The sequence below is a fragment of the Nerophis ophidion genome, linkage group LG02 (assembly GCF_033978795.1).
Source record: "Nerophis ophidion isolate RoL-2023_Sa linkage group LG02, RoL_Noph_v1.0, whole genome shotgun sequence".
NCBI classification, from domain to species: Eukaryota; Metazoa; Chordata; class Actinopteri; order Syngnathiformes; family Syngnathidae; genus Nerophis; species Nerophis ophidion.
The window spans coordinates 7,277,057-7,297,187 of NC_084612.1; the positions used below are offsets into that span (position 1 = coordinate 7,277,057).

Below are 20,131 nucleotides of genomic sequence, written 5' to 3' on the forward strand. Positions count from 1 at the left end.
GTTTTTGAAACATTTTATCTTCACTTAATCTCTTACCTGGCACCTCTTCTCATCATCAAAACTAGTATGCTATGTTTGTGCATGTGCAGAGATACAAACACAGGGTGGACTCGTTGTGTTTTGTTCCTCAAGCAGAGAACTCCTTACCTTATTCTACTAAAGTGGAACATATTCCTAACAGTGACTATATATCTAATAAAATGCATCTCATTAATAATAAATTATTAACATTTCAAATCCCGTCGAGGGCCAATAGAAAACTAGCTCAAGTGGCCACCTGGTCGCACTTTGGACACCCCTGACATAATGTGTCCACAGGGTGGACGCTGGAAAGAGAACTAGAGTACAAACAAACTACTTCCTGAATGAGAGGACCGTTGCCCTGAAAGAAACTAAAAAAAGGAAGTGGTGTTTGAGCAACTTTTGCCTACTCACATATACACGTCACTTGACATTGTGTTTGTTTGACTTAGGACGCCGTGTTTAAGCCTGTTGAGTCATATTTGCTGAAGAATTTCAAGTGTCTGGAATGAGGAAGGAGCGAAGACATGATGACACTACACCATTAGGACTCACATGAAGAGAAAGGACTTTTGGGGCTTCATTTTCTGAACCATGCCGCGTCTTCCTGGCGGACGTCTCCTATGATGGCCCAGGAGTTTGTGCTGAAACAAAGGACTGAGATACTCGCCGCCGTGTGCAGCAGCGGCTCGTCGGAGCACCTAGAGAGGGTTCTGGACGTCCTCCTGGCCCACGGGGAGCTCTCGTGGGAGGAATACCAGAGCATCCAAGTCCAGGGAAGACCGCTTCACGCCAACGCTCGACACCTGCTGGACATCGTTTACACCAAGGGCTCGGCCGTCTGCCAGCTTTTTGTCGCCGCTCTGCAACGGACCATCCCTGAAGGTCCAGGAGCGGGACTCTGCGTCTCCGAAGGCGTCTCACGGGTGGAAAAAAGCAGAGGAGCCCACCAGACGTCCAGTGAAGCTCTTCTCAGTCAAAGACCGAGCCTGGTTGGCAAGTTGCAAGGCTGTGTTGACGGCGCGTTAGAAGTCCTGCGTGAAACAGGACACTTCACCTCGGAGGACTGCAATGAAGTACGGCTGCCAATACACACCCCCTCTCAGCAGGTACCGCTTGTCTTTCAATACATCACATTTTTATGTTCACTATGGCAGGGGTAGGGAACCTATGGCTCTAGGGCCAGATGTAGCTCTTTTGATGACTACATATGGCTCTCAGATAATTATATTTATATAGCGCTTTTCTCTAGTGACTCAAAGCGCTTTACAAAGTGACACCCAATATCTAAGTTACATTTAAACCAGTGTGGGTGCCACTGGGGGCAGGTGTGTAAAGTGTCTTGCCCAAGGACACAACGGCAGTGACTAGGATGGCGGAAGCGGGAATCGAACCTGGAACCCTCAGGTTGCTAGCACGGCCACTCTACCAACCGAGCTATGCCGAGTAACCATGTAATACTCTTCCATATCAGTAGGTGGCAGTTGGTAGCTAATTGCTTTGTAGATGTGGGAAACAGCGGGAGGCAGGGTGCAGGTAAAAAAGGTGTCTAATGCTTAAACCAGGGGTAGGGAACCTATGGCTCTAGAGCCAGATGACTGCATTGGGCTCTCAGATCAATCTTAGTTGACATTGCTTAACACGATAAGTAATGAATAATTCCGCTGGTAATCACAGTTTCAAAAATAACGTTCAAATTATAAAACATTCCCATGCATTTTAATCCAACCATCCATTTTCTACCGCACCTGTTCAAGATGTCGCATTAATGGTAAGAAGTATTATATGTATTATTGGTTAACTTTTATAATAACAATGTTGTTAAAAGGAATAAGAGACTTATTATACTCTACAAATGTTGGTCATACTTAAAAATGCACAAATTTAGTTGTATTCAGTCTTTAAAAATGTTATATGGCTCTCACGGAAATACATTGTGAAATATTTGGTTTTCCGGGCTCTCTCAGCCAAAAAAGGTTCCCGACCCCTGTACTATGGGCTACCAAGATCCAAATACCACTCGCTATACAGCGTGTGCAAACTATAAAATTGGGTGTACTATGAGTGGGCGTGTTGCGTGTGATCTACTAAGACTAAATTGTTAAAGGGGAACATTATCACCAGACCTATGTAAGCGTCAATATATACCTTGATGTTGCAGAAAAAAGACCATGTATATTTTTTTAAACTGATTTACGAACTCTAAATGGGTGATTTTTGGCGAATTAAACGCCTTTCTGTTTATGCCTCTCTGAACGACGACGTCAGAACGTGACGTCACATCGGTACTCAACGCCATTTTCCCCTACACATCAGACGCCTCAGGTCAAATCAGCTCTGTTATTTTCCGTTTTTTCGACTGTTTTCCGATACCTTGGAGACATCATGCCTCGTCGGTGTGTTGTCGGAGGGTGTAACAACACGATCAGGAACGGATTCAAGGTGATCTATGTAGAATGTGCATCGATTAGCACGGCATGCTAATCGATGCTAACATATGATTTTGGGCTAGCTGTGTGTACATATTGCAGCATTATGCCTCATTTGTAGCTATATTTACATCCAGCCTTTCCCTCCATCCACATTTAATGCCAAACAAACACTTAGCAATCGACGGATTTAAGTTGCTCCAGTGTCAAGAGATGCAAAAGTCCCCCGTTTGGTTTTTACCGGCGATGCTACGACAGAGATGGCGCAGAGATGGCAAAAATGTCTGGATATCCTGCGACACTCGAAGCAGATGCATTCCCAACGATAAAGTCAACAAAATCACAAATTTGAGTGTTGTTGTTGTTATTGACTTATGTGCTAATCAGACATATTTGGTCGCGGCATGACTGCCAGCTAATCGATGCTAACATGCTATTCAGGCTAACTGTATGTATATTTGAAAGTATATTTACATCCAGCGTTTCCTTCCATCCACATTTAATGCGAAACAAACACTTACCAATCGACGGATTTAAGTCGATCCAGTGTCAATGCGAAAGTCCTGATCGGTTGGTCTGCACATTTTACCGGCGATGCTAACGCAAAGATGGCCAAATGGTGTCAATAGCTATTCGCTCAATAGCTTCAGTTTCTTCTTCAATTTCGTTTTCGCTATCTGCCTCCATACTCCAACCATCCATTTCAATACATGCGTAATCTTTTGAATCGCTTAAGCCGCTGAAATCCGAGTCTGAATCCGAGCTAATGTCGCTATATCTTGCTGTGCTATTCGTCATTATTTGTATTGGAATCGCTATGTGACGTCACAGGGAAATGGACAGTGGCTTCGCAGATAGCGAAAATCAAGCACTTTAAAGCTTTTTTTAGGGATATTCCAGGACGGGTAAAATTTGGGAAAAACTTTCGAAAAATAAAATAAGCCACTGGGAGCTGATTTTTATTGGTTTTAACCCTTCTGAAATTGTGATAATGTTCCCCTTTAACTAGTGCCGACCGCCCCCTTTAAATGACCTTGTTGCGTGTACTACTATGAGTATGAGTATGAGTTTATTTCGAACATGCAAGCATACATCATGACACATCACAATTTCCACTTTCTCTTTTCAACATGTTCAAAAAGGAGTAGGAAGAAGCAGAGCTTATTTAATCCTGCCCCTTTTCTTTTACATAACAGTTGCTAAAACCTTTGTTCACTTCCTGTTCTCAATGTCTTCACAATATACTCCATAAGTAATTAAATACAAATAAATAAATAAATAATTGTTGAAGTTTTATTCCATACGATGAGATAAGTAAGATTATTTTGAGAATGAAAGAATGAATGGGTGAATACATTCAGAATGTTTATCAATGATTTTAGGAAATTGTGGAAGTAAAGAAACAGGTCTATAATTTGTAAATAGATGTTTGTCTCCAGTCTTATAAATTGGTGCAACTTTTGCTATTTTAATTTTTTGGGGAAATGTACCTGTTTGAAATGATAGGTTACTAATATACATTAAAGGGGAACATTATCACAATTTCAAAAGGGTTAAAAACAATAAAAATCAGTTCCCAGTGGCTTGTTGTATTTTTTGAAGTTTTTTTGAAAATTTCACCGGTCCCGGAATATCCCTAAAAAAAGCTTTAAAGTGCTTGATTTTCGCTATTTGCGATGTGACTATCCATTTCCCTGTGACGTCACACAGTGCTGCCAATGTAAACAAACAATGGCGAATAGCACAGCAAGATATAGCGACATTAGCTCGGATTCAAACTCTGATTTCAGCGGCTTAAGCGATTCAACAGATTACGCATGTATTGAAACGGATGGTTGGAGTATGAAAGTATTGAAGAAGAAACTGAAGCTATTGAGCGAATAGCTATTGACGCTATTCATAGCCATAGCATGGCCGAATAGCTGCGTTAGCATCGCCGGTAAAATGTGCGGACCAAACGATCAGGACTTTCGCATCTCGTGACACTGGAGCAACTTAAATCCTTCGATTGGTAAGTGTTTTTTTTGCATTAAATGTGGGTGGAAGGAAACGTAATATAGTTGCAAATGCATCTACAGGTTATCCATACATCTCTGTGCCATGTCTGCTTTAGCACCGCCGGTAAATAGCATGTTAGCATCAATTAGCATAGCATGTTAGCATCGATTAGCTGGCAGTCAACATCAACAAAACTCACCTTTGTGAATTTGTTGACTTTATCGTTGCAAATGCATCTGCTGGTTATCCATACATCTCTGTGCCATGTCTGCTTTAGCTCCGCCGGTTAATAGCATGTTAGCGTCGATTAGCGTAGCATGTTAGCATCGATTAGCTGGCAGTCACACCACAACCAAATATGTCTGATTAGCACATAAGTCAACATCAACAAAACTCACCTTTGTGATTTCGTTGACTTTATCGTTGCAAATGCATCTGCAGGTTATCCATACATCTCTGTGTCATGTCTGCTTTAGCACCGCTGGTAAATAGCATGTTAGCGTCGATTAGTGTAGCATGTTAGCATCGATTAGCTGGCAGTCACTTCGCAACCAAATATGTCTGATTAGCACATAAGTCAACAACATCAACAAAACTCACCTTTGTGATTTCGTTGACTTTATCGTTGCAAATGCATCTGCAGGTTATCCATACATCTCTGTGCCATGTCTGCTTTAGCACCGCCGGTAAATAGCATGTTAGCATCAATTAGCATAGCATGTTAGTATCGATTAGCTGGCAGTCATCATCAACAAAACTCACCTTTGTGAATTTGTTGACTTTATCGTTGCAAATGCATCTGCTGGTTATCCATACATCTCTGTGCCATGTCTGCTTTAGCTCCGCCGGTTAATAGCATGATAGCGTCGATTAGCGTAGCATGTTAGCATCGATTAGCTGGCAGTCACACCACAACCAAATATGTCTGATTAGCACATAAGTCAACATCAACAAAACTCACCTTTGTGATTTCGTTGACTTTATCGTTGCAAATGCATCTGCAGGTTATCCATACATCTCTGTGTCATGTCTGCTTTAGCTCCGCCGGTAAATAGCATGTTAGCGTCGATTAGCGTAGCATGTTAGCATCGATTAGCTGGCAGTCACACCACAACCAAATATGTCTGATTAGCACATAAGTCAACATCAACAAAACTCACCTTTGTGATTTCATTGACTTTATCGTTGCAAATGCATCTGCAGGTTATCCATACATCTCTGTGCCATGTCTGTCATCGCCGGTAAAATGTGGAGACACTCTGGCACATTCAATGGGGGTCTGGCGGCAGACACTTTCGCATCTTCGGGCCAGTGGTGCAACTTGAATCCCTCCCTGTTAGTGTTGTTACACCCTCCGACAACACACCGACGAGGCATGATGTCTCCAAGGTTCCAAAAAATTGTCAAAAAAACGGAAAATAACAGAGCTGAGACCCAATGTTTGCAATGTGTTGAAAATGAAAATGGCGGCTGTATTTCTTCGGAGACGTCACTTTCTGACGTCATCGCAAAAAGAACGATAAACAGAAAGGCGTTTAATTCGCCAAAATTCACCCATTTAGAGTTCGGAAATCGGTTAAAAATATATATGGTCTTTTTTCTGCAAGGTATATATTGACGCTTACATAGGTCTGGTGATAATGTTCCCCTTTAATGGTCCTGAGATCTCTTCAACAACCTTTTTTATCGTTTCCATATCAATTCCGTTACAATCAGTTGAAGTCTTAGATTTACATTTTTTCACGATTTTAACTATTTCCTCCTGTGTCACATGACTGAGGAACATGGAGTTGGGATTTCGCTCTATGGTATCATTATAGTCCTCAATTGAAACTGGGTCTGGAATCCTTTCTTCCAATTTCGGTCCAATATTTACAAAGTAATTATTAAAGCTTTCAACTACTTCCTTTATGTTGTCATTATGTTTATTTCCATCTAAGAAGTATTTAGGGTAATCCCTCTTAGTGCCATTTTTAATAATGCTATTGACAATGCCCCATGTTGCTCTCATATTATTTTTGTTCCTGTCCAATAATTCTTTTCTACATGATCGTAGTATGTTTGTTAACTTGTTTTTATACTTTTTGTACTTAACTTCTGCCTCTGTAGTTCTTTGTAGTATACATTTTCTATATGGTGTATTCTTCTTCTTACAAGCATTTTTTAATACTTTTGTCATCCATGGTTGATTATTCTTTCTCTGCTTACTGCTGAGTAGCCTCCATGGACAATGTTTGTCATAAAGTATTATGAACCTGTTTAAAAAATGTTCATAACCTTCATCAACCTATTCCTCATTGTACATTGTACTATACTAGGGTTATACGGTATACCCGTTCTAGTATAGTACCACGAATCTAATGAATCATGTACTATACCGCCTCTAAAAAGTACCCGCCCTTCTTTTTTAAACAAGCATGACGGCGCGTCATCGTCACCTTCGGGACATTGCTGGTTTTACGAGCAGAGGAGCATGTTCGGCAGCGCACAATCACGGAGTACTTAGAAACAGACAATGTGTGTAGACAGAAAAAGGAGAATTAACACGTTTTGGCTTAGAAAATGACAATAAAAGTGGGGCTACAGTGGGGAAAAAAGTATTTAGTCAGCCACCGATTGTGCAAGTTCTCCCACTTAAAATGATGACAGAGGTCTGTAATTTTCATCATAGGTACACTTCAACTGTGAGAGACAGAATGTGAAAATAATATCCAGGAATTCACATTGTAGGAATTTTAAAGAATTTATTTGTAAATTATGGTGGAAAATTAATAATTGGTCAACCATTCAAAGCTCTCACTGATGGAAGGAGGTTTTGGCTCAAAGTCTCACGATACATGGCCCCATTCATTCTTTCCTTAACACGGATCAGTCGTCCTGTCCCCTTAGCAGGAAAAACAGCCCCAAAGCATGATGTTTCCACCCCCATGCTTCACAGTAGGTATAGTGTTCTTGCAAATAATAATTAACTTAGAATTTCATGGCTGCAACACGTGCCAAAGTAGTTGGGAAAGGGCATGTTCACCACTGTGTTACATCACCTTTTCTTTTAACAACATTCAATAAACGTTTGGGAACTGAGGAAACTAATTGTTGAATCTTTGAAAGTGGAATTCTTTCTCATTCTTGTTTTATGTAGAGCTTCAGTCGTTCAACAGTCCGGGGTCTCCGCTGTTGTATTTTACGGCTCATAATGCGCCACACATTTTCGATGGGAGACAGGTCTGGACTGCAGGCGGGCCAGGAAAGTACCTGCACTCTTATTTTACATAGCCACGCCGTTGTAACACTTGTCTTGCTGAAATAAGCAGGGGCGTCCATGATAACATTGCTTGGATGTCAACATATGTTGTTCCAAAACCTGTATGGACCATTCAGAATTAATGGTGCCTTCACAGATGTGTAAGTTACCCATGCCTTGGGCACTAATACACCCCCATACCACCACAGATGCTGGCTTTTGAACTTTGCGCCTATAACAATCCGAATGGTTATTATTCTCTTTGTTCTGGAAGACACCACGTCCTCTGTTTCCAAATATAATTTGAAATGTGGACTCGTCAAACCACAGAACACCTTTCCACTTTGCATCAGTCCATTTTAGGTGAGCTCGGGCCCAGCAAAGCCTGCGGCGTTTCAAGATATTGTTGATAAATGGGTTTGGCTTTGCATTGTAGAGTTTTAACTTGCACTTACAGATGTAGCGACCAACTGTAGTTACTAACAGTGGTTTTATGAAGTGTTCCTGAGCCCATGTGGTGATATCCTTTACACACTGATGTCGGTTTTTGATGCAGTACCACCTGAAGGATCAAAAGTCTGTCATATCATCGCTTATGTGCAGTGATTTCTCCAGATTCTCTAAACTTTTTGATGATTTTACGGACCGTAGATGTTAAAATCTCTAAATTATTTGCAATAACTCGTTGACAAATGTTGTCCTAAAACTATTCGACAATTTGCTTACAAAGTGGTGACCCTCACCCCATCCTTGTTTGTGAATTACTTAGCATTTCATGCAAGCTGCTTTTATACCCAATCATGGCACCCAACTATTCCCAATTAGCCTGCACACCCGTGGGATGTTCCATATAAGTGTTTGATGAGCATTCCTCAACTTTATCAGTATTTATTGCCACCTTTCCCAACTTCTTTGTCACATGTTGCTGGCATCAAATTCTAAAGTTAATGATTATTTGCAAACAAAAAAATGTTTATCAGTTTGAACATCTAATATGTTGCCTTTGTAGTGCATTTAAATGAATGAAGGGTTGAAAATTATTTGCATATCATTGTATTCCGTTTATATTTACATCTAACACAATTTCCCAACTCTTATGGAAACGGGGTTTGTATATGGTATCAGACCGATACCCGAATTTGTGGTCTCATCCAAAACTAATGTAAAGTATAAAACAACAGAAGAATAAGTGATTATTGCATTTTAACAGAAGTGTAGATAAAACATGGTAAAAGAGAAAGAAAGCAAATATTAACAGTAAATGAACAAGTAGATTAGAAATTCATTTTTAATTTTTTACAAAATAATAGAATAGAAAATTATTCATTATGTTATTGCATATGTCAGCAGACAAATTGGGAGTATTTTTTTTTGCCTACTTACTAATAAAAGAAAAGGTCTCGTATGTTCACTATTTTATTTAAGGACCAAATTGCAATAAGAAACATATGTTTAATGTACCCTAAGATTTTTTTTGTTAAAATAAAGCCAATAATGCCATTTTTTAGGGTCCCCTTTATTTAGAAAAGTATTAAAAAGTACTGAAAGTGTACCGAAATACATTTTGGTATCGGGACAACACTGGTAACAATTGAAATTAAACTCAACGTTACGACGTAAGAGTGGTGTTTCTTGTTCACAAAAATACTCAAGTAAAAAGTAATGTTACAATAAAACTACTCTGACAAGTACAATTTATCCAAAGAGTTACCTAGGTAAATGTAACGCCGCGTTACCACTCACTCTGACCAAAATGCATTAATTCAATATGTTCTAATCAGCCCCTTAAGTCATCTATCCGCCCCAAAAAATAAAAAAATAGAAAAGGATATTGCTGAATTGGCGATATATCCAATATTTTTATTTTTGACAGTCCATATGTGTTGACAAGCAGGCGTAAGCTGGAGCTGCAGCACGATCACGGCTATAACTGCCAGTTTACACGTCCTCTTCAGATCCACTAACTAAAACGCAAAACAGTGGCCGCAGAACAGTTTCAGCCTGGATAAATCACACAGCATGTGCTAAATATTTATGCTCACATGTTCTCCTCCCAGTACATTGTGGGCCTCCTGATGATCAGCATTTATTCTGCATTTACATGAAGACATCCATCCATCCATCTATTTTCTACCGCTTATTCCCTTTGGGGTAGCGGGGGGTGCTGGTGCCAATCTCAGCTACACCCTGGACAAGTCACCACCTCATCGCAGGTACATGAAGACAGACATGTTAAATGGATTGCGGTCCTAATTTTGCTCACTTAAGAGATCAGCTCTGCGTGTACTCTCAAGTTTAAACGTGTACATGGGTCTGAAAATAGTAAGCTACTGGAATCGCTACTCTGTCTGTCAAAAAGTGGCTAAGCTACCCCTAAGCTACTGGGAAATTTCGTTAAAATGGATACATGGATGATACAACAGAGGATTGGGAGAATGTCATGTGGTCAGATTAAACCAAAATATAACTTTTTGGTATAAACTCAATTTGTCGTGTTTGGAGGAAGAAGAATACTGAGTTGCATCCCAAGAACACCATACCTACTGTGAAGCATGGGGGTGGAAACATCATGCTTTGGGGCTGTTTTTCTGCTAAGAGGAAAGGACGATTGATCCGTGTTAAGGAAAGAATGAATGGGGCCATGTATCGTGAGATTTTGAGCCAAAACCTTCTGCCATCAGTGAGACCTAATACTTATTTTCCACCATAATTTACAAATAAATTCTTTAAAATTCTTACGATGTGAATTCCTGGATTTTTTTTCCACATTCTGTCCCTCAAAGTTGAAGTGCACCTATGATGAAAATTACAGACCTCTGTCATCACTTTAAGTGGGAGAATTTGCACAATCGGTGGCTGACTAAATACTTTTTTGCCCCACTGTAGCCCCACTTTTATTGTCATTTTTTAAGCCAAAATGTGTATATTCTCCCTTTTCTGTCTACAAACACTGTCTGTTTCTAAGTACTCCATGAATGTGCGCTGCCGAACATGCTCCTCTGCTCGTAAAACCATTTTAAGTGGGAGAACTTGCACAATCGGTGGCTGACTAAATACTTTTTTGCCCCACTGTAGCCCCAATTTTATTGTCATTTTTTAAGCCAAAATGTGTATATTCTCCCTTTTCTGTCTACACACATTGTCTGATTCTAAGTACTCCGTGAATGTGCGCTGCCGAACATGCTCCTCTGCTCGTAAAACCATTTTAAGTGGGAGAACTTGCACAATCGGTGGCTGACTAAATACTTTTTTGCCCCACTGTAGCTTGTTACTGCACATCACTGGTTTTAATACTTATGTTTAGATCACGCCCTAAAGTACACGTGGAACCTCCGGAGGACAAGTGTCCACTGCAACAAATGGTTGTTTTTGGTCAGAGGTACACATTTATGAATAATAAATAACCGTTATGAAAAGCAAATGTCCACTAAAGCAAATGTTTGCTCGCAGGAGGATTTACGGATTTACAAGACGTTTTTCAGCATACGGAGAAATTAAAAGACATCCGTATACTCTTGTAGTAACATAGGCAGGTAAAGTCATTAGTCCGTTTGTTATACAAACCCCAAAACCAGTGAAGTTGGCAAACTTTTGTTATTTTTTGCCAATATTTGCTCATTTGGATATTGATGCCTGCGACATGTTTCAAAAAAGCGGGCACAAGTGGCAAAAGTTGAGCAACGCTCATCAAACACTTATTTTGGGACATCCCACAGGTGTGCAGGCTAATTGGGAACAGGTGGGTGCCATGATTGGGTATAAAAGCAGCTTCCATGAAGCGCTCAGTCATTGACAAACAAGGATAGGGCGAAGGTCACAAATGCGCGAGCAAATTGTCGAACAGTTTTAGAACAACATTTCTCAACGAGCTATTGCAAGGAATTTAGGGATTTCACCATTTAAGGTCCATAATATCATCAAAAGGTTCAGAAAAATCTGGAGAAATCACTGCATGTAAGCAATGATATTACGGACCTTCGATCCCTCAGGCGGTACAGCATAAAAAAGCGACATCAGTGTGTAAAGGATATCACCACATGGGCTCAGGAACATTTCACAAAACCACTGTCAGTAACTACAGTTGGTCGCTACATCTGTAAGTGCAACTTAAAACTCTTCTATGCAAAGCGAAAGCCATTCATCAATAACACCCAGAAACGCAGCCGGCTATGCTGGGCCCGAGCTCATCGAAGATGGACTGATGCAAAGTGAAAAAAGTGTTATGTGGTCTGACAAGTCCACATTTCAAATTATTTTTAGAAACTGTTGACATCGTGCCCTCCGGAACAAATAGGAAAAGAGCCATCCGGACTATTTTAGGCGCAAAGTTCGAAAGTCAGCATCTGTGATTGTATGGGGGTGTATTAGTGCCCAAGGCATGGGTAACTTACACATCTGTGAAGCCACCATTAATGCTGAAAGGTACATACAGGTTTTGGAAGGACTTATGTTGCCATCTAAGCAACGTTATCATGGCCGCCCCTGCTTATTTCAGCAAGACAATGCCAAACCATGTGTTACAACATCGTGGCTTCATAGTAAAAGAGTGCAGTCCAGACATGTCTCCCATTGAAGATGTGTGGTGCAATATGAAGCCTAAAATACCACAACAGAGACCTCGGACTGTTGATCAACTTAAGCTGTACATCAAGCAAGAATGGGAAAGAATTCCACCCAAAAAGTTTCAAAAATTGGTCTCCTCAGTTCCCAAACGTTTACTGAGTGTTGTTAAAAGGAAAGGCCATGTAACACAGTGGTAAAAACGCCCCATTGCCAACATTTTTGCAGCGGGTTGCTGCCATTAAATTTTATTTTAAAAATTATTTGCAAAAAATAAATGAAGTTTCTCAGTTTGAACGCTAAATATCTTGTATTTGCAGTCTAATGAAGTGAATGTAATTTGAAAAGGATTTGCAAATCATTGTGTTCTGTTTTTGTTTACTATTTACACAACGCGCCAACTTCACTGGTTTTGGGATTTGTCCATTCATCGATGCGTCTGAACGCTCTGGTGACGTTACGTCAAATTGCACTTGAATGGAATGGTTTGTTTCAGGCATACTTAAGAAGTCACACTTCCCTGAAAGAGAACAGGAAGAATCAGGGCTTATTTAAATTCTGCCACCTCTCCATATGAGTGATTGACACTTCATTCAAACCATAATGTTGTCATTTACGCTGTTTAGTTTCGCTTACTTTTTAGTCATGTCACTTTTGTTTCTTTCCTGTGTGTGAATGACGGTGTTGGAAAAAAATGTGTAGCTTGTGCAAAAAATACAACTAAAAGTAGGAATTTAATTATTGTATTTTTCGGACTATAAGGCGCACTTAAAATCCTTTCCTTTTTTTTCAAAACTCGACAACCCGGTGCGCCTAATGTACAAAATAATTTTGGTTGCGCTTACCGTTTTCAAAGCTATTTTATTTGGTACATGGTGTAATGATAAGTGTGACCAGTAGATGGCAGTCACACATAAGAGATGCCTTTAGCCTGCAATATGACTCAAGTAAACAACACCAACATTTTATATGTTCCGTTGAAAATCCAGAACATTACACACGGCGCTCAAAAATCCATCAAAATGTTTTAGTACGACTTTGGTAAGCTATGAAGCCCTACCGCTTAATGGATTGTACTGTGCTTCAACTTACGAGTATTATTATGGTGTGTGTATAAGGTAAGATATATTATCTGGCGTTTTGTTTCGCAATATTATGCAAAGGCAACTTTTCTTACCTTCTGGTCCCTGTTGATGTGTATTTGGGATCTGCATAAGTCCTGCAAATTTGCACGAGTCCACCTTTGTAGTCCGTGCCAACGCCATAGTCGATAAGCTTCTTCTTGTTATGGGACATTCATCCTTCGCAGTTGCCATTTCTGATATAAAGTAGTGTAATGTTCTTACTTATATCTGTCAGTAAACTCGCCATGTAGGCGCTAAAACATACCGGTGTTGTGAGTTTACATTATTCACCCAAGGAACTTTGGTTATTAGAGAGTTACGGTCGGACGGTTTTCACAGGAACACATTTCTGGCGTTGTTGCACTAGAGAGCCACGGATGAGAAAATGCTGCTCCGTTATTGATTTAAGTAAAGTCGGAATGTCATTGTCGGGACCCGGGATGGACCGCTTGCCTGTGTATGGGCTTGGGACATCTCTGCGCTGCTGATCCGCCTCCGCTTGGGATGGTTTCCTGCTGGCTCCGCTGTGGACGGGACTCTCGCTGCTGTGCTGGATCCGCTTTGGACTGGACTCTCGTGGCTGTGTTGGATCCACTATGGATTGAACTTTCACAGTATCATGTTAGACCCGCTCAACATCCATTGCTTTCGTCCTCTCCAAGGTTCTCATAGTCATCATTGTCACCGACGTCCCACTGGGTGTGAGTTTTCCTTGCCCTTATGTGGGCCTACCGAGGATGTCGTAGTGGTTTGTGTTGAGGTTTGTGCAGCCCTTTGAGACACTATCAATCAATCAATGTTTACTTATATAGCCCTAAATCACTAGTGTCTCAAAGGGCTGCAGAAACCACTACGACATCCTCGGTAGGCCCACATAAGGGGAAGGAAAACTCACACCCAGTGGGACGTCGGTGACAATGATGACTATGAGAACCTTGGAGAGGAGGAAAGCAATGGATGTCGAGCGGGTCTAACATGATACTGTGAAAGTTCAATCCATAATGGATCCACTAGTGACTTAGGGCTATATAAGTAAACATTGATTGACTGATTGATTAAAACAGTTAATTCCATCTTTTGACATTTCTACCACTCCTGTCCTTGCACGCTACACCGCTACAACAAAGATGACGGAGAAAAGACGCTGTCGAAGGTGAGCCACGTAAATAAGACCGCCCACAAAACGGCGCATCCTGAAGCGACCGTCAGAAAGCGGCTTGAAAATGATCTGTAAAACATAATCTATACAACATTTTGACCAAAGAACCACCATTACATTTTATGTAGACCGCAAGGAAGTGTTTTACATTCAGAAAAAAAGAATAATAGTATGACCCCTTTAATGTGCGCCTTTTGTATGAAAATAAACCTAACAGTGCGCTCTATGATCTGGAAAATACGGCACATAAGTAAAATCAGAAACACAAATAATTTGTTTTGAATTGGAATAAAGCCAAGTAAAGCGAATACATTGGGTGAATGTTTTGACTGAATTCACACAATTTATTAGTAACTGAAGAATGGAACTAGGCCATATAACTTAGGTACTGGGCAGCAGGGTGGTTCAGAACTCAGGTTCTGAGTAGTCCTGGGTTCAATCCCGGGCTCGGAATCTTTCTGTATGGAGTTTGCATGTTCTCCCCGTGACTGCGTGGGTTCCCTCCGGGTACTCCGGCTTCCTCCCACTTCCAAAGACATGCACCTGGGGATAGGTTGATTGGCAACACTAAATGGTCCCTAGTGTGTGAATGTGAATGTGAGTGTTGTCTGTCTATCTGTGTTGGCCCTGCCAGGAGGTGGTGACTTGTCCAATTGTAGCTGAGATAGGCACCAGCGACCCCCAAAGGGACAAGCTGTAGAAAATGGATGGATGGAACTTAGGTACTTGCTGTATTTTCTCATCCATGGAGTGACATGTGTAAAGTTCAACTCATGTACTTGACACACAATACATTGATGTTTTCTTTGTTTCTTGTGCTAAAGTATGATACTGTACTAATGGACTGTTATGACATCTGACCCAGGCGAGACGTTTACTCGATTTCGTCAGCTCCAAAGGTGAGTTGGCGGCCAACGTGGTGCTTCAGTTCATTGACCAAAAGCAGCAATCTGGCGCCTGTAGCCTCACCCCACCCAAAGGTACAGTATTGTATTCTTATACAGTATTATTGCCCATCAATTAATTAGTACAGTGACTTCATGTTATTATTGAAGAATAATAATTGAGACAAGGCTCAGTGTAGGCCAGGGGTCACCAACGCGGTGCCCGCGGGCACCAGGTCGCCCGTAAGGACCAGATGAGTCGCCCGCTGGCCTGTTCAATCAATCAATCAATCAATCAATGTTTATTTATATAGCCCCAAATCACAAATGTCTCAAAGGACTGCACAAATCATTACGACTACAACATCCTCGGAAGAACCCACAAAAGGGCAAGGAAAACACACCCAGTGGGCAGGGAGAATTCACATCCAGTGGGACGCCAGTGACAATGCTGACTATGAGAAACCTTGGAGAGGACCTCAGATGTGGGCAACCCCGCCCACTCTAGGGGACCGAAAGCAATGGATGTCGAGCGGGTCTAACATGATACTGTGAAAGTTCAATCCATAGTGGCTCCAACACAGCCGCGAGAATTCAGTTCAAGCGGATCCAAGACAGCAGCGAGAGTCCCGTCCACAGGAAACCATCTCAAGCGGATCAGCAGCGTAGAGATGTCCCCAACCGATACAGGCGAGCGGTCCATCCTGGGTCCCGACGAGCGGTCCATCCTGGGTCTCGACTCTGGACAGCCAGTACTTCATCCATGGTCATCGGACCGGACCCCCTCCACAAGGGAGGGGGGGACATAGGAGAAAGAAAAGAAGCGGCAGATCAACTGGTCTAAAAAGGAGGTCTATTTAAAGGCTAGAGTATACAGATGAGTTTTAAGGTGAGACTTAAATGCTTCTACTGAGGTAGCATCTCGAACTGTTACCAGGAGGGCATTCCAGAGTACTGGAGCCCGAACGGAAAACGCTCTATAGCCCGCAGACTTTTTTTGGGCTCTAGGAATCTAAAAATACCGTATGTCCTTGAATTGCCGCAGGGCATATAGCATGCGCCTGCCTTGGATTACTGCCGGGGCAAACTCGCTTCCCAAAATAATTAGAGCATGCTTAGTATTACCACCTGGTCAAACTCGTGACGTCACGAGTGACACTTCCCCTGTCATCATTTTCAAAATGGAGGAGGATGATTTCAATACCGGTAATTTGAAATCGCATAAAGGGAAGAAGATTAGGAGCTATTCAGTAGGATTTAAGGTCCAAGCTTACATCACTCTCAAATTTTTACTGCACGCCTTTGGTAAGTGCCGAAGTGAGAAGATGTTTTAAAATAATTAGCGCATGCTTACTTTTACCGCATGCCTTTGGTAAGCGCAGGGGTGAGAAGAGGTTTTAAATTAATTAGCGCCTTGGCGGCAATTCAAGGAAATACGGTAGCTCAAATAGCAGCACTTACCAGTGAGCTGCCTCTATTTTTTATATTGTATTAATTTACTAGCAAGTCTCGTTTTGCTCGACATTTTTAATTCTAAGAGAAACAAAACTCAAATAGAATTTGAAAATCCAAGAACATTTTTTAAAGACTTGGTCTTCACATGTTTAAATAAATTCATTTATTTTTTTACTTTGCTTCTTATAACTCTCAGAAAGACAATTTTAGAGAAAAAAACAACCTTAAAAATGATTTTAGGATTTTTAATAACATATACCTTTTTACCTTTTAAATTCCTTCCTTTTCTTTCCTGACAATTTAAATCAATGTTCAAGTAATTTTTTTTTTTTTATTGTCAAGAATAATAAATACATTTTAATTTAATCCTTCATTTTAGCTCCTGTTTTTTCGACGAAGAATATTTGTGAAATATTTCTTCAAACTTATTATGATTAAAATTCCCAAAAATTATTCTGGCAAATCTAGAAAATCTGAAAAATGTGCACTTGGAGAAAATATAAAAATAAAGTGTTGCATATTGATATTTATCTGTTTCCATATATAAATATTGTGAGAAATCATTAAGATGATCAGTGTTTCCACAAAGATAAATATCATTAATTATTAATAATAACATAGAGTTAAAGGTAAATTGAGCAAATTGGCTATTTCTGGCAATTTATTTAAGTGTGTATCAAACTGGTAGCCCTTCGCATTAATCAGTACCCAAGAAGTTGCTCTTGGTTTCCAAAAGGTTGGTGACCCCTGATGTAGGCCTATCAAATAAACACCTTACTTCAGAAATATACTTTATATTTGTCGAGGAAATGTGAATGATAAGGGCATCCAAATTTTAGACCTTTAATAATAAACAGATTGCCAAATCACTAATTCTGATGTCGATCAAAAGGCATGTTCTATTAAACCGATAACTGTCTAAGACTTGATTGTTTTTGGTCCCTCGCAGAGTTCCTCAAATACCAGAAGAAGCTCTGCAGTTCCGTGTTGGCCCAGTCCAGCTTCCTCAGCACCTATGGCGGCACCAGCCACATGCCGCTGGATGACATCTACACCGAAGGCCAGCTGGAGCTTGCTGCGGACCTCGACGTTCAAGGAAATTTGGGCCTGGGGGACATTGTTAGTACGGCGGGCATCATAAACGAGGAGGCGGACACGGTTCTAGTATCAGGGGATGCGGGCAGCGGGAAGAGTACTTTACTCCAGAGACTGCACCTGCTCTGGGCTCGGGGCACCGCCCTGTCCGAGTTCCTCCTGTTGTTCCCTTTCAGCTGCCGGAAGCTGAATTCCGAACTCAAGGAGCTATCCGTTCAAGACCTACTCTTTCGGCACTGCTGCTGGCCTGACCGAAACCAAGAGGACATCTTCCGCTTCATCTTGGACCACCCAAATGTGGTCATCTTCACGTTTGACGGTCTGGATGAGCTAAAGCAGAGCTTTTCGGACGAGCACAGGCTGTGCTGCCCCACCCAACCTGCGCCCGTTCACGTCCTGTTGTTCAACCTGCTTCAGGGTTCCCTCATGAAGGGGGTACGAAAGGTGGTAACGAGTCGCTCAGAAGCTGTAGGTCCAATACTGAAGAAATATCTTCGCAAGGAAGTTTTCCTCAAAGGCTTCTCCCCGAACGGTATTGACTGTTTTGTCAAGAAACAACACCACGACCCAGCAGTGGCTGCTAAGGTTCTGGCTTCTATTCAAGCAAACACATTTTTGCTGGGACTTTGCCACAGTCCGGTCCTCTGCTGGATTGTCTCCCAGTGCCACAAGGAGCTGCTGGGCTGCGGCGACGGAACGCCACAAACAATAACAGACGTCTACTTGATGATCTTGCAGCACTTCCTCCAGCATCAAAGCTCCCTTAAGACTTCAAAGGGGTCGGGTTGGTTTCAGGAGCATCTCGCCACCGTGTTGCATCTCGGCCAGCTTGCCCTCCAGGGTGTTGAAGCATCTTGTTACGTTTTCTCCAACACAGATCTGGACTCCTGCCGTGTCACGGAAAAGGACATCTGCACCGGCTTCCTCATCCAAAGCAAAGATATGTCCAACGATTCCAGTCATCGATATGAGTTCCTTCACTTGACGGTGCAGTGTTTTTTTGCCGCGTTGTACATTGTTTTATCCAACAATGCTGACCGCTCCACCATCACTAAACTCTTTGAGCTTCACGACCTAAGAGAGACGGGCTTCAGCAGCACCTGCTTCACGTCCTGCTTGGCCACAGACCAACAACAGACTCCGGGTGAGACGCCGAATCTTCAAATCGCGGCCACCTTTGTGTCCGGCCTCCTCTCCCAGAGGCACCGACACCTGTGGTCCTTCTGCACCCAGGCTCCAATGATGGACAAAAAAGTGCGACACTTGGAGAGATGCCTCTCCAAAGGCATGCAGAGGCACTTCAAGTCCATCCCACCGCCAGTGGAAGGTGAGAAGAAGAGCATGCATGCCATGCCGGGTTTCGTCTGGCTCATTAAATGCATCTATGAGATGCAGGACAGCAAGATGGCCAAAGAGGTTTTGAGCAAGCTGGATGTGGACCACCTAAAGTTGACCTACTGCAACATCGGACCCGTGGAGTGCACAGCTTTGGCCTACGTGCTCCAACATCTAAGGAATTCTGTGGGCATCCAGTTGGACAACAACTCTGTAGGCGACGTGGGTGTGGAGCAGCTCCTTCCCTGTCTGCACATTTGTAATTCTCTTTAGTAAGTATCCAGCGCCTCCAATGTCCGATATCTTATCAAATGGTAACTTACAGTTCATTTATATTGTTTCTACTCTTTAAAAGCCTCCGAAATAATAACATCACGGATGAGGGGATTCGCAAACTGATTGCAAAGGGACTCCAGTGTGACAGCTTTCAGAAGATTGCGTAAGCCTTGACAATATGATACACACTGCAGTGGAACCTTAACCTCTTAAGGTTTGTTTACATGCTTTTTTTTATTTCTCTTTGCTATTTGGGCATATTAGACCCTATCCATCCATCCATTTTCTACCGCTTATTCCCTTTTGGGGTCGCGGGGGGCGCTGGCGCCTATCTCAGCTACAATCGGGCGGAAGGCGGGGTACACCCTGGACAAGTCGCTACTTCATCGCAGCATATTAATTAGAATAAAAACTAAAAATTATCTTTTGATATGATGTACTCCATAAGTACACAAACGTGTACTTCATTTGTAGTGAGATGCTCATTTTTACTATTACACTTTTTTTTTCCAAATTCCATTGTATGCAACTCAGTATTCTTCTTCCTCCAAACA

General features: G+C 41.7%; 1 protein-coding gene across 4 annotated transcripts in view; it reads left to right on the forward strand.

Annotated features, from left to right (window-relative positions):
• Nucleotides 1–20,131, forward strand: part of nod2 (nucleotide-binding oligomerization domain containing 2) — a 36,150-nt gene that overhangs the window by 3,900 nt on the left and 12,119 nt on the right. For 2 of the 4 annotated variants that reach the window (XR_009802467.1, XM_061876991.1), the window contains exons 2-5: nucleotides 474–1,130; nucleotides 15,398–15,512; nucleotides 17,821–19,573; nucleotides 19,657–19,740. Coding sequence is in view for 2 of the 4 variants with exons in the window: in XM_061876991.1 (XP_061732975.1) it covers nucleotides 645–1,130; nucleotides 15,398–15,512; nucleotides 17,821–19,573; nucleotides 19,657–19,740 (2,438 nt within the window). In the remaining 2 variants the exon portion in view is untranslated. Of the gene's footprint in view, nucleotides 1–198; nucleotides 1,131–15,397; nucleotides 15,513–17,820; nucleotides 19,574–19,656; nucleotides 19,792–20,131 lie in introns of those variants that run through there. The other 2 variants (XR_009802468.1, XM_061877000.1) reach the window with 2 other exon arrangements.